Source organism: Ambystoma mexicanum, chromosome 11 (assembly GCF_040938575.1).
Source record: "Ambystoma mexicanum isolate Mex_15411 chromosome 11, UKY_AmexF1_1, whole genome shotgun sequence".
Classification (NCBI taxonomy): domain Eukaryota; kingdom Metazoa; phylum Chordata; class Amphibia; order Caudata; family Ambystomatidae; genus Ambystoma; species Ambystoma mexicanum.
Genome location: NC_090934.1, coordinates 395,265,914 through 395,278,892, shown reverse-complemented (window position 1 = coordinate 395,278,892; position 12,979 = coordinate 395,265,914). Strand labels below are relative to the sequence as shown.

Genomic DNA, 12,979 nt, shown 5'->3' with positions numbered 1-12,979 from the left:
TCGTCTGCAGCGACGACCATCAAGGCGGCCAACGCACTCGCGATCGTGGCACGCTACGACAGGGAGCTGTGGTTCAAGATCGCTCCCATCCTGGACTTCCTCCCAGAAGACAAGAGGGCAGAAGCCCTTGAAATCCTGCAGGAAGGTGAGGTGGCGTCTGACCACGCCATCACGGTGGCCACGGACATCGCCAACACCGGCTTTCGCCCGATGGGCAACAGCGTTTGCCTTTCCCGGCGTGGTTGGCTCAGGGCCACTGATTTCCATCAGGACGTGCAGACCAGGGTACTGGACATGCCCTTCGACGGGAACAACCTGTTCGGCAAGGCAGTGGACGAGTCACTGCAGGCCATCAAGGCGGACTCTGAGACGGCCCGGGCCCTGGGTTCTCTCCATCAATGGCGGCCGTCCTATCGGACCTCCGGAGGCAAGTCTCAGGGTGCCTCAAAAGGATTCGGCGGCAGTGCCTCCTCGTACCGCCATGCAGCCCGCTCCTTGTCGCAGGAAGCCTACAGAGGCCACAAGAAGACAGGAGGACATTGTCGTCGTCGTCGTCGCCAAGTAGACCAAGGTTGGAAGGCCTCAGCGAAACAAGACTGAACCGGCCATGAGGTCGGACCCCTACCCGAGCACCCCGGTGGGAGGCCGGCTGGTGAAATTCATCAGCGTGTGGGAGTCCATCTCCACCGACCGTTGGCTGCTGGACGCCCTGGCCAACGGGCACTCCGTGGAGTTCCAAAGAAAGTGTCCCCGTTTCCCACCTGTGGCCAGGAAAGAAAACCACGTGCCACAGCTGCTTCTGGAGGTACGAGCAATGCTGAAAAAGGGCGCAATAGAATTCGTCCCAAAGAGGCTCTGGGGCTCCGGAGTATACTCGCGGTACTTCCTTGTCCGAAAGAAGACCGGTGGCTGGCGGCCCATCCAAGACTTTCACCGCCTCAACAAATGCATAAAGTCCCAGAGGTTCCGGGTGGTCACTCTTCAGCACGTGCTGGGACAATTGGAGGAAGGCAACTTCGTGTCGTCGCTGGACTTGGAGGACGCTTACTTCTACATCCCATACGAAAAGGACACCGAAAGTTCCTACGGTTCGTGGTCCAAGGGCGGCACTACCAGTTCAAGGCCCTGCCCTTCGGAGTGAAGTCAGTGCCAAGGGTCTTCAGCAGGTGCCTGGCACCAGTGGCGACGCGGCTGCACCTGCAGGGGATCCGCGTATACCCCTATCTGGACGATTGGCTCATCCGAGCAAAGTCAAGAGACCTTGCCGTCGATCACACAGCGGAGACCGTCCACCTGCTCACGGAAATGGGATTCTCGATCAACTTCGCAAAGTCCCACTTCGTGCCGTCGCAGGACGCCCTGTTCCTGGGGGCCAGACTCGACACAGTGGCACGGTTGGCTTCACCTGGGCAAGGTACAACGGCTGTTGACCATGGAAGTGGCCAGGGTGAGGTTCATCAAGTCCCTGCTCGGCATGATGTCATCGTGCATTTACCTCATGCGTCTGTGCAGGTTGCGGATGCGGCCACTGCAGGAGTTCCTCAACGCCCGTTGGATGCAAGCGGCAGGAAGCTTCGAAGACGAGATCTCCCTCAACAAGACTTTCCGCCAAGCTATCCGGTGGTGGGGCAACCGTGCGCATCTAGCGGCGGGTATGGACTTCTAGACCCCGGCACATCAGGAAACGGTGACGACGGATGCCTCCCTGGAAGGATGGGGAGCACACACTGGAGATCTCCACGCAAGAGGCCTTAGGCTCCCGGAGGAGAGGTCACTACACATCAACGTCCTGGAGCTCCAAGCAGTGTTCTGGGCCCTAAGGTCGTTCCTCCTGTCCCTCAAGGGCAAGGTGATGAGGGTCTTCACCGACAACACCACCACCATGTTCTGCATCCGGAAGCAGGGGGGCACCAGATCCCCAGCTCTATCCAAGGAAGCGCAGGATTTGTGGCACTGGGCCGTTGCCCACTGTATGTTCCTGGTATCCTTCCATCTGGCAGGAATAAAGAACACCATTGCCGACTCACTCAGCAGGGAGCTGCGCTCTTGCCACGAGTGGGAGCTTCGGCAGGATCAAGTGGATCTCCTGTTCCGACGATGGGGCAATCTCCAGATCGATCTATTCGCGACGGCAACGAACACCAAGTGCCGGAGGTTCGCCAGCAGGTTTTCCCAGCCGGGGAGCATGGGCGATGCTTTCTCATTCCCCTGGGAGGGCCTGTTCCTGTATGCGTTCCCACCGTTGCCGTTGCTGCTGCGACTCATCAGTCAACTCGGACGGTCCTGGTGCAGGATGATCCTCGTCACACCGGCGTGGCAGAGGCAGATCTGGTTCCCGGACCTTCTGGACATGTCAGCGTCTCCCCCCCAGTCAAACTGCCGGCGGACGCGGATCTTCTCGCCAGGGAAGAAGGCGCCATCCTCCATCACGACCCGGGATCACTGAACCCTGCAGGCCTGGCTCCTGCAGCACTACAGTTCAGAGGGTACGATATCCCGGTGGACAGCAAGGAGGTGCTTGCAAAGGCCAGGGCGTCCTCGACTCTTAAGTGCTATGGACACAAATGGAAGAGGTTCTATGTCTGGTGCTGTGCACAGAAGATCAATCCTCTGCGGAGTACGGCCCCTCAAGTGCTGCTGTACTTGCTGTCGCTGGCCAAGGTGGGGCTGGCGCACGCCTCCATCAAAATCCATCTGGCGGCGATCTCCCGCTACACCAGAACTCCGGACGGTCATCCCTGTGGTCTCATCGCCTGGTGAAGGAGTTCATGAAAGGACTGTTCTGCTCGTTCCTGCCGGTGAAGGCTCCGGCCCCGGCATGGGAGCTCAACGTGGTGCTGAACAGGCTCATGGGCCCGCCATTCGAGCCTCTGCATTCGGCACCATTGAAGTTCCTATCGTGGAAGACCGCGTTTCTTGTAGCCATCACCTCTGCACGATGAGTGGGAGAGATCCAGGCCCTCTCCTGTAAACCTCCATATCTGACATTCCTCGAGACGAGGGTAGTGCTAAGGACGTCAGACTTCCATCTCAACGAGCCCTCGGTGTTACCTGTTTTCTTCCTGTCGCCTTCGTTGCTGGCTGAATGTGGCTAGAGCGCTGAAGTTCTACATGGACCGCACAAAGAGTTTTCGGAAGACATCACAGCTGTTTGTGAACTTTGGACCTGTGAACCAAGGGAAGGCCCTCTCGAAGGCTTCCATTTCCAGATGGTTTTCCCGCTGCATCATGCACTCTCACCGGTTGGCAAACCGACCGTTGCCCGGCCGTCCGAGAGCCCATTCGACCAGAGCGATCGCTGCTACTACGGCGTTCCTGTCTGGTGTGCCCCTGCTGGACAAGGCTGCTACGTGGAGGTAGACACACACCTTCACGAGATTCTACTGCGTCGACCGGGATTCCAGGGAGGAGTCCAGAGTCTGCCAGGCAGTGCTGCGCAACCTGTTCGCTTGAAGGTGAGCCTGGTGAGGATGTAAGAGATGCTTAATGTTGAGTTGTTGAAATGCTTAATGTTGAGCCTTGCCACCTCCCATGGTTGTGCATGTGTGTACTGCTATGTATTCTTGTATTCATGAGCATGTGAATCCATGACAGACCCCATGCTGGAGAAGGAACAAGTTACTTAACTGTAACTGTTGTTCTCCAGCATGGGTCTGGCATGGATTCACATGCAAACCCTCCCTCCAACCCCTCTGCGGCTCTTCTCTTGGTCCTACTGCCACTTTGCGTGCTACCAAATCTGAAGATTGCTGCCAGAGGAGGGGCTTGGGTAGAGGGCAGTCATTGGCTGGGCGCAGTATGTCCCGGAGACCAGTGATTGGTTATTAGTAGAAAGACAGTTCAGAAACAAAACTGATTTTTTTCTTTACCGAGGATTCCCAGTTTGACGGGGAATATTCATGAACAGGTGAATCCATGCCAGACCCGTGCTGGAGAACAACAGTTACAGGTAAGTAACTTGTTCCTTCTGTTCGTTGTTTTGAGCTGCCCTTTTATCGCTCTGTGCCTTCCCCTTGAATGTTGCTGTATCTCTCTGTGCTGTGTGTTGAGCTTTGCTTGGCCCCTTTTGTAGAGCGGTGTTCTTGCCTCTCTGCAACTGTCTCGCGCTGCTCTATGTCCTTTTGTAGCTTGTGCTGCTCTGTCCTGTCCAAATCTGTGCCTTACGTTGAAGTCTGTGACATGTCCCAGTGTGCATTGGTGATCAGTACTCTGTCCTGTCTGTAGCTTGTACTGAACTCTGTTCTGTTCCCTTGTTTTGCTTGTGTTGAGCCAAACTCTCTCCTCTGTGTTTTATTTTGAGCTATTCTCTGTAGCTCGTGTTGAGCCATATTCTGTCACTCTTCATCTTGTTTTGCATTGTGATCTTCCCGCAGTGCCGTTTGTTGAGATGTGCTCTTTGTCTGTGCTTTATATTGAGCAGCAATCTGCTCCTCTGTGCCATATGCTGTGTGCTGTGCTGAGACCAGCCTTTGCCTTCAGTTGATTGTGTTCTGGTCAGAAGTTTTTGTTGACCTGTGTTCTAGCCCCTTGTGTGCTTTTTATTGAACTGTGATCTGTTGCACTGTTCCTCGTTTGCTCCCTCCTATATATTGTGTCCTGTCACAAATAGCTGTGTTGATTGCTGGTTGAATTGTGCTTTTTCTCCCCTTTTGATTTGTGGTGTCTCCCTCTGTTAACTATGTGCTCTTTCTCATGCGGAGTAGTGCTTGGCATATCTCTAGTTGTCTGTTCTTTTCTTGCAGATATTTTTCACTTGGTGATCATGATAGAAAACGCCTGGAAGATGATGAGGATCGACTTCTGGCCACACTTCTGCACAATATGGTGGCCTATATGCTCATATTGAAGGTGAGGTACAGAAGGTCACCTGCACATGCTAACTCGTCTCCTCGTTGCGCTTCTTTCACCTCCTGGTGTTAGGACAGTATAAGTAGCCTATGTGTTCAGGCGTTGAGAGAAACTAGCCCACAGCCTGCCAATAGGGTTTCCTTTAAGTTTTTCCTTGATCTTCTAACGTTATCGAGGGCCAAGATCAGGATAAGGTGTTCAACATTTCCATGTTTTGAAAGAACTGTTTGCAGCTACCAATGGAGCAAAATGATGTGTGTGAGGGATATGCCACACACTGACTTCAATAATCTCTTTGCATTGGTCCTCACAGAGCAGTACATTATGGGAATGTTGCCTAGATGCTGAAGAGAAGAGATTTAAGAGCCACTGAGCATAGGTAGTCCCCTCCTCCCCCCAGTGCAAGGAAGGGTGGGCAGCTAATTCCACTGTTGAGGACCCCACATGCCAAATCATCGGCCTCCTGCGACGAGCAGTTGAACCCGGGGATGAATAGGAGAAAAGGGCTTGCTGATCTAAGTGAACAGCATGGGGGATAAAGATGAATCTAGTCACATAGGTAGAAAGAGGAAAGCTTGCAGAGACATGTGTTTACTAGACACAAGGCATTGACCCATAAACTGCTGAAAACCTGTATGCACATTCTTAGCACTACGGTCCAAGTGCACCGAAATGGACTTCCACATTTAATGTTGATTGCGCTTGGCAATGCACAAAGAATCTACAGCAGACCAAAACCAACAGAGCATCGTACCCATAGTGTAAGCAACCCCACCCTCCTCTCTTCAATCTGCCCATGTTATCTGCCAATACTCGAGAAACCCCCAAAAGAGGAACATTGTCCCCCTCCAAGCAGTGAGAGGAATTCTCTTCTTGTCACTCTGAGATAACCAAGGACAGGACATGTACGATTTCTTCCAGGTTGTTTTTTTTGGGTATAATCAAATCCCTGTCCTGGCAAGGAATCAGCGATTACTTCATGTTTGTTTCCTTCTGTGTAGGTTATCATAATCTAATCGGGAGAACTTCTATCACCAGCCCTTTTCACTGTGTTCAGCTCATGTAGTATGGCCACTCGCGCTGTGAGCTGTCTCCTTGTAGGTCTTCCTCCTGGAAAAGAGGTAGTATAAAAAAAGTCATGGTTCCTGTTCCCTTCTACTTTATACAGTTCAAGCTTGGCTCTCACCAATCCTTTCTGATGCCGCCATAGATGGCCCAGATTCTTGCTCTCCGCCCCCTTCCTATTAGTCATGGCCTCTATCCTGACCTGCGGTGCTGATCTTCCTGTGGCCTCCATCTGTTTTCTGTTCCTACTCACTGCTTGTGATTCTTGAGCATACCGTTGCATGGGGAGATCTCCGCTCCCCTCTTCATCCGGGCAAGTGTCCGCCAGCAATGTTTGTCCTCTCCGAGAAGATGACCCCACAGCTCAGGGAACCCCCGAGCCCACCCTGCCAATGGCACTGCCTTCACTTCCGTCTTCAGCATGGCAAGTGTCGGTCACTTTTCTCCAGGAAAGCCAACATGGGCCCTATCACGGGGCGAGTCTCCTTTGTGGTTTTTGTGCCCCTCCAAGTTGTTTTGTTGTTCTACACTGGTATGCTTCGGGGGACACGTTGGTTTTTCTGTCCGTCACCATCTTTGTCGTTTTGTCTGTCTATTGTCGTTCCTGTCACATTCAGTGGTCCCTTCTTGGAGTTCAGCAAGCTTTTGGACACCTCCTGTACTTCCCCTCTTCTTATCCTCCCAGATCCTGTGACTAAGCCCCTAATGATCGGGTAGGATATGCCCCAGAGAGATAGTCAGCGATGCCCTGAAAGGAGGCAGGATGGTGTAACATCAAAAAGGGAAATGCTTGTAGCGTCAAGAACCATCAGGGAACCCTATGGCTGGAATCTTTATGGACTGCCAACCATTGTAAGGGAGCATTGTCAGTGAAGAGTGTAAGCGTCTTCCCTCAGAGTATCTGTGGAGAAAGATTTTCTTTTTGCTGCTTCCCCCTCTTAGACTTCTATGGGTCACCCTTTCTTTTTGCTTTTTCATCCTGACCTGACCTTTGGGTGGGAAGTAAAACCTTCTGCTTTACTTCCCTTGTCTTTTGACTCAGTCTTAATGACTGAACAGTTTCCCCATAAAAATATTAAATTTAATCGACTATGCGAGTGGGCGAGTAGACTTTGCGATCCCTGGTTAAGTATTTAAAATGTAAACTGTTTGCTGAATGAATGGACACAAATACATAGATATAAAAAAAGACCATGAAAACAGTGTGGCCAGCTCTCCTGCAGGTGCTAACATATAATGCAATCATAACCATAGAGCAAAGCGAGCTCTGAAGGCTAACAGTGTGCGCTATTGCAGTAGATCTTTAGATGTACAGATTGGATCGAACTATTGATCACTACTTTGCAGAAACTTCTAGTTAGCTTTGTGTATTCCTTATGTAAGAGAACAGAAAGTAAGACTAAGCAGAGTGGATCGCATAGCAGGAAGAGAACTGGGCAAACTAGTTGGAAAATTATAGTTTGGGGCTATTTCACTTTCAGTGTAGCTGGTATAAAGCAGAAGAGTGATAAGTTAGAATATCTTGGAATTTGGGGATCAGCTTATTGGTGGAGCATCAGTTTCACAGATGTATGCAACCAGCAGGTCACAGAACTAAGTTTGCCATAAAAAGCATTTGACTGTATCTACATTTTCAAAAGTGTTCATTTTTCATTATGATGCATCTTACCCCAACAAAACGAAATATAGTTGGCACTGAGATTTAGATACACTAACCTTTACTGTAAAGCATGGAGACAATGCACTGTTTTACAGTAGCAATACTGTAATTATGCATTATGTAACAACTTACATTTTTAGGAATTGAATTGCCCGACTGTCTTAAAAACAATATAAAGTTAGCACATCCTGGTCTTTGTCAGACAGGATATAGTTGGCTTCATTAAAGCATTATCCTGATTACTGCTGGTTTGCAATTATTTGAAAAAGAACAAAATCCTGCATGGCACTCCCACACAGGCCTTTGGCACTTAAGAGTGCAGCAGATGAGTACTGCTGCACTCTGTCCATTAGCCCCTTTGAAATTGCACTGAACAGAGAAGAGGGTGGAGAAAGCCTTGAGGCAAGAGCGGAATGCAGGGTGAGCCATGTTTTCATTGAACAGGGAACTTAAATAGCCAGCTTTGCTACACCAGTGTCAATTTAATTAGCAAACATACAGATGTGCATAGCACATTGCTATGCGACAGTGCTTAGTTTATGCCTTGCATACGAATGTAACTGAACTCTCACATCTGGCATTGTTTTGATTTCATGTTCTACCAGGGTAGTCCGGCCTGGTAGATTGGAAAAGACTTTCCATACCCTGTGAGGTGTTTGATCACTTGTGTTTTTCGGGCTTCCATCATATCGGTTGCCCATAGAGCATCATTGAGCCCCGTCGTGAGTGTTAGAGAGAAACATGTCTGTGTTCTCGAATGGTTCTGTTGTAAGGAGTACTACTTGTAAAGAAGGGCCATTCTGTTCCTTTAGGAGATTGACATGCTTGTTTTTCTCTGGTTGAGAACGGTCGGTTTGTGAAACCATGTAATTTACGTGTCCATCACATTCATTATGGTGTATGGTCCTCTCCATTGGGCCAAGATAGTATTCTAATTCGTGGGAAGGAGGACCAATATCTTGTCTTCAGGCTTGAAGGTTATTAATGAGCTTTTCTTATTACATATATCCTCCCGATTGTGTTGGGACTGCCTCTTCTCTGCCACTTCCCTAATACTTCCTAGACATCCTATCAGGCTCTCCACAAATCCTGTTAGGGTTTCCTCTTCTTGTTATTCCCAGTCTTCATGAACCATGTCTAAGAGGGTGGAGGGCTCTCGGACGAACAAGAGCTTGAAAGAAGAGAATCCTGTGGAGATTTGTGGGGTGTATCTCTGAACCATGGGGATCAATGGTAGGGCTTGGTCCCAATTCTTCCCGTAATGCCCTAATGTTTTACGTAACATTTCTTTAATGGTTTTGTTATATCTTTCAACCGGGCCATTCATTTGGGGGTGGTAAACAGAGGTTCAGATTCTTTTTATTTGTAGATATTGACAAACGCTTCGACGGTTGGGCACGCAAGGTGTTTTCTACGGGGAGTATGGCGTTGAAATCAGCCAAATCCACTTGTGCCTTGGCAAGATTTTCACACACTCTGTGGAATTGTTTCTCTTGCGGCTGAGCATATTACCGAAGGGGAAGAAAGGGATGGGTTCCTTGCTCTCGTGGAAGATGGTAAGGATGTCATGTGTCTAACCCTTCAGTCGGGTTTGGACACGGCCGACAGCGTTAGCCGGTCAATGGCTGCGAGCACCGTTATACACAGGTTTGCGTGGTTGCGGAAGTCTGGTTTTGCTCCGGATGTGCAAGCCCGTCTTTTGAACATGCTCTTTGATGGCACGCATTTGTTTGGCAGCAAGGCTGACGAGAGCCTTGAGAGGTTGCAGACCTCAAAAGCTGCTGCTACGTCTTTGAGCACAGCTGTGCGTCAACCTCTGCCTTTTCGTCCTAGGGGACAGCAGTGGTGGGGAGGTTCTTTTCATTACTACTCGTTCTTTGGTAGAACGAGAGGAGCCGCCAGTCAAAGGGGTCACTGTAAAAGTATCCGTGGTGGTCAGTGAAATAGAGGTGCCAAAGCCGCTCAGGCAGCTGCCTGTTTGCCTTCAGGCACTGCCGCAGCCTCTCCTAAACAGTCATGAGGCCATGTCCCATGGTTCACCAGTTGGGGGCAGACTGTCTCAGCATCTCGAAGAATGGCGAGCCTTTACTTTGGATATGTGGGTTCAGGATACAATAGCCCACGGCTACTGCCTTCCCTTTCTTCAGCAGCCTCACGACAATCCACCGGGGAATCTCTCTTTGACGTTACCAGATCCTTGTGCAGAAAATCTTGACCCTGCTAGAGAAATGCGCTATAGAACTGGTGCCTGTATTGGAGAGGAACAAGGCTTGGTATTCCCCATATTTTCTGATTCCAAAGAAAGACGGAGGATTGGGACCCATCCTGGATTTACGTTGGTTGAACAAACTTCTCAGGAAGGAAAAGTTCAAGATGGTTACTCTTTCTGAAGTCCTCCAGGCCCTTCAACTTCAGGATTGGTTGGTGTCTCTGGACCTACAGGTTGCTTACTTTCATGTGCCGATTCATCCCAAACACAGAAAGTACCTGAGGTTTGCGGCTGGCGACTCGCACTTTCAATTTCGGGTCCTGCCATTCGGATTGACCTCCCCCCTGAGGGTCTTCACCAAGCTAATGGTGGTGGTGGCAGCGTATCTCAGGCGAGGGGGGATTCACGTTTACCCCTACCTGGACGACTGGCAGATCCGTGCGCGCTCTCCCAAGCAAGCATTGGCTCACCTCAGTCTCACCTGCCGTTCCCTCCACAAGCTGGGCTTCTCCCTCAATTTCAAGAAATCACATCTGACACCTTCCCAACAGCTCCAGTACAGCAGGGCTGTGTTGGACACGTCCTTGGGGAAGTGCTCTCCTCCCAAAGTAAGGGCTCATCACATTGTGCAGATAGTGAAAAAGTTTCAACATGCCCAGAGTCTCCCGGCTTTCGAATTCTTAAGGTTGCTCGTCCTCATAGCATCCTGCATTTTTCTGGTGCCAGAAGCCAGGCTGCGGATGAGATCACTGCAAGGTCCGCAAGATGCAGTGGTCGCAGTTTTTGGGCAAGAAGTCGGATCCCATTCAGATTCCACTCTTGGTCTCCCAGTATCTTCTGTGGTGGGCCAACGAGGGGAACATGATGAAGGGGGAGCCATTTTGGCGACCATGGCTGGAGGTGACTGTAGTGACGGATGCTTACATCACAGGATGGCGAGCTCATGCCAAGGACTTGACCGCCAGCGGTCGTTGGTCTCCGTCGGAGTCCAAACTCCACATCAACCTGTTAGAGCTGAGGGCCATCAGGCTGGCCCTGAAGGCTTTTCTGCCATCTGTGCGGGGGAAGAGTGTCGTGATCATGATGGACAACACAGTGGCCATGCATTACCTCAACAAAAAAGGGGGGGGTAGGGTCACTCCTGTTGTGCAGAGAGGCAATGCAGCTCTGTTTCTGGACAATTTGGCAATACATTTCTCACTCAGCAGTTCATCTGGCCGGAGAAGACAATGCGGCGGCAGACGCTCTGAGCAGGCAGAGCACGATCTCTCACGAGTGAGAGTTGGCTCGGGAAGTCCTTCTGGAGATCTTTGCCCTTTGGGGAACCCCACAAGTGGATCTCTTCGCCACCAGTGCCAACCGGAAGTGCGAGAGATTTTGCTCGAGGGAATTTCCTGCGAGAGGAGCCTTAGGAGACGCCTTTGTGGTGGATTGGTCATTGCCACTGCTGTACGCGTTTCTTCCAGTTCCTGTCATTCCTCAAGTGTTAAGGAGGTTACGGAGGTTCGGATCCCACATGATCCTCATTGATCCAGATTGGGCCAGGAGAGTGTTGTAACCGGACCTTCTAGAAATGTCCATCTGCCCTCCACGCCATCTTCCCTACCGAGATGATCTGTTCTCGTGCGCGCGAGGGGCGTTGTGGGGGTCAGTTTCTCCATCCAAAGGTCAGGACCCTCAACCTTCAAGCTTGGTATCTGAAAGGTTGAGGTATAAGGATTGGGACCTCCCGGATGACGTGATGGAGGTGTTGCTTTTGGCCAGGTGGCCAGCAACAAAATCCCTGTACCGTTGGAGTAAGTTCTGCGACTGGTGCAGAGGACAAAATGTTGATCCTTTTCAGTGTTGCATTCCCATGGTTTTGTCTTTCTAGCTTTCTTTGACCCACAGGGGCCTTCAAGTGGGTACCATTAAGGGTTACCTGGTGGCGCCGTCTATCTTCAAGCGCTTGTCTGAAGAATGTTCTTACTTTAAGATTCCTTTGGTTTCCTAATTTCTTAAAGGGCTCACTAATGTGTTCCTGCCGTCACCTTTCCAGGTGCCGGTTTGGGATCTGAATTTTGTATTTGAAATTCCTAATGGGTGCTGCGTTTGAACCTATGCACTCTCGTCCTTTGTGGTTGTCTTTCAAGACAGTGTTCTTGGTTGCGGTTACTTCCGCACGAGTGAATTGCAGGCACTTTCATCTAAGGCGCCCTTTACTGTGTTCCACAAGGATAGGGTTGTACTGAGGGTACCTCCATCCTTTCTACCTAAGGTAGAGTCTGAATTTCATTTGAGCCAGAAAGTGGTTCTTCATTCCTTCTTTCTATCCTCATCCTGGTAAGGAAGAGGAGCGACTCCATAGGTTATACCCTAGTTGAGCTCTGAGCTTTTATATTTCTAGGATGTCCAGGGTCAGAGTGGACGATCAACTCTTTGTGGGGTATGCTGGCCACGGATTGGGCCGGGCTGTTACAAAACTGACCTTGTCGAGTTGGATTATCCTCACCATTACTGAATGTTACCGTTTGGCGGGCAAGGACCCTCTTTAAGGGTTGCGAGCTCATTCCACTAGGGGCGTGGCTACTTCCACAGCCCTGCAGAGGGGTGTTCCTATTCGGAATATTTGTGATGCAGCCACATGGGCTTCTATCCACACCTTTGTTAAACATTACTCCCTTGATACACTTCATGGTCAAGATATGGCCTTTGGTAAGGCGGTTCTTTACTCTGCCATCTGATTGGGTACTCTAAATTCTTTCCCTCCTCCATTTTTCTGGTACCGCTTTGGGAGTCTGTCAAAGATGTGGAATACGTTGGAGGACACAATCCATTCTAAGAACAAGTTACTTACCAACTGGTAAGGTTCTTTCGATTGGATGTTCCTCCTACGTATTCCACATCGCCATCCCAGCCTGCCCCTCTGGAGAATTTCCTATGCGATTACAGCTTACGTTTCCGCAAAGCTATGTGCAGTCCAGCAGGCATTGGATATGTGCATGTCATACGCTATGGAGGAAAAACATAAACTGAGGCTACGGGTGCCGTGCGTCCTATTTATAACATCCGGTGACGTTGATCGGACGCCATCGACGCAGGATGCCCTCTGCCGTAAAAGTTTCCGAACTACACAGCTGTGGACATTACATGTCAAAGATGTGGAATACGTTGGAGAAACATTCAATCGAAAGAACGTTACCAGTTGGTAAGTAACT

At 50.3% G+C, this 12,979-nt stretch overlaps 1 protein-coding gene across 42 annotated transcripts in view; it reads left to right on the top strand.

The window, feature by feature from the left end:
- Positions 1 to 12,979, top strand: part of MADD (MAP kinase activating death domain) — a 2,081,072-nt gene that overhangs the window by 1,332,589 nt on the left and 735,504 nt on the right. For all 42 annotated transcript variants that reach the window (XM_069623145.1, XM_069623139.1, XM_069623144.1 and 39 more), the window contains one exon: positions 4,743 to 4,848. In XM_069623145.1, coding sequence (XP_069479246.1) covers positions 4,743 to 4,848 — 106 coding nt within the window. The remainder of the gene's footprint in view (positions 1 to 4,742; positions 4,849 to 12,979) is intronic.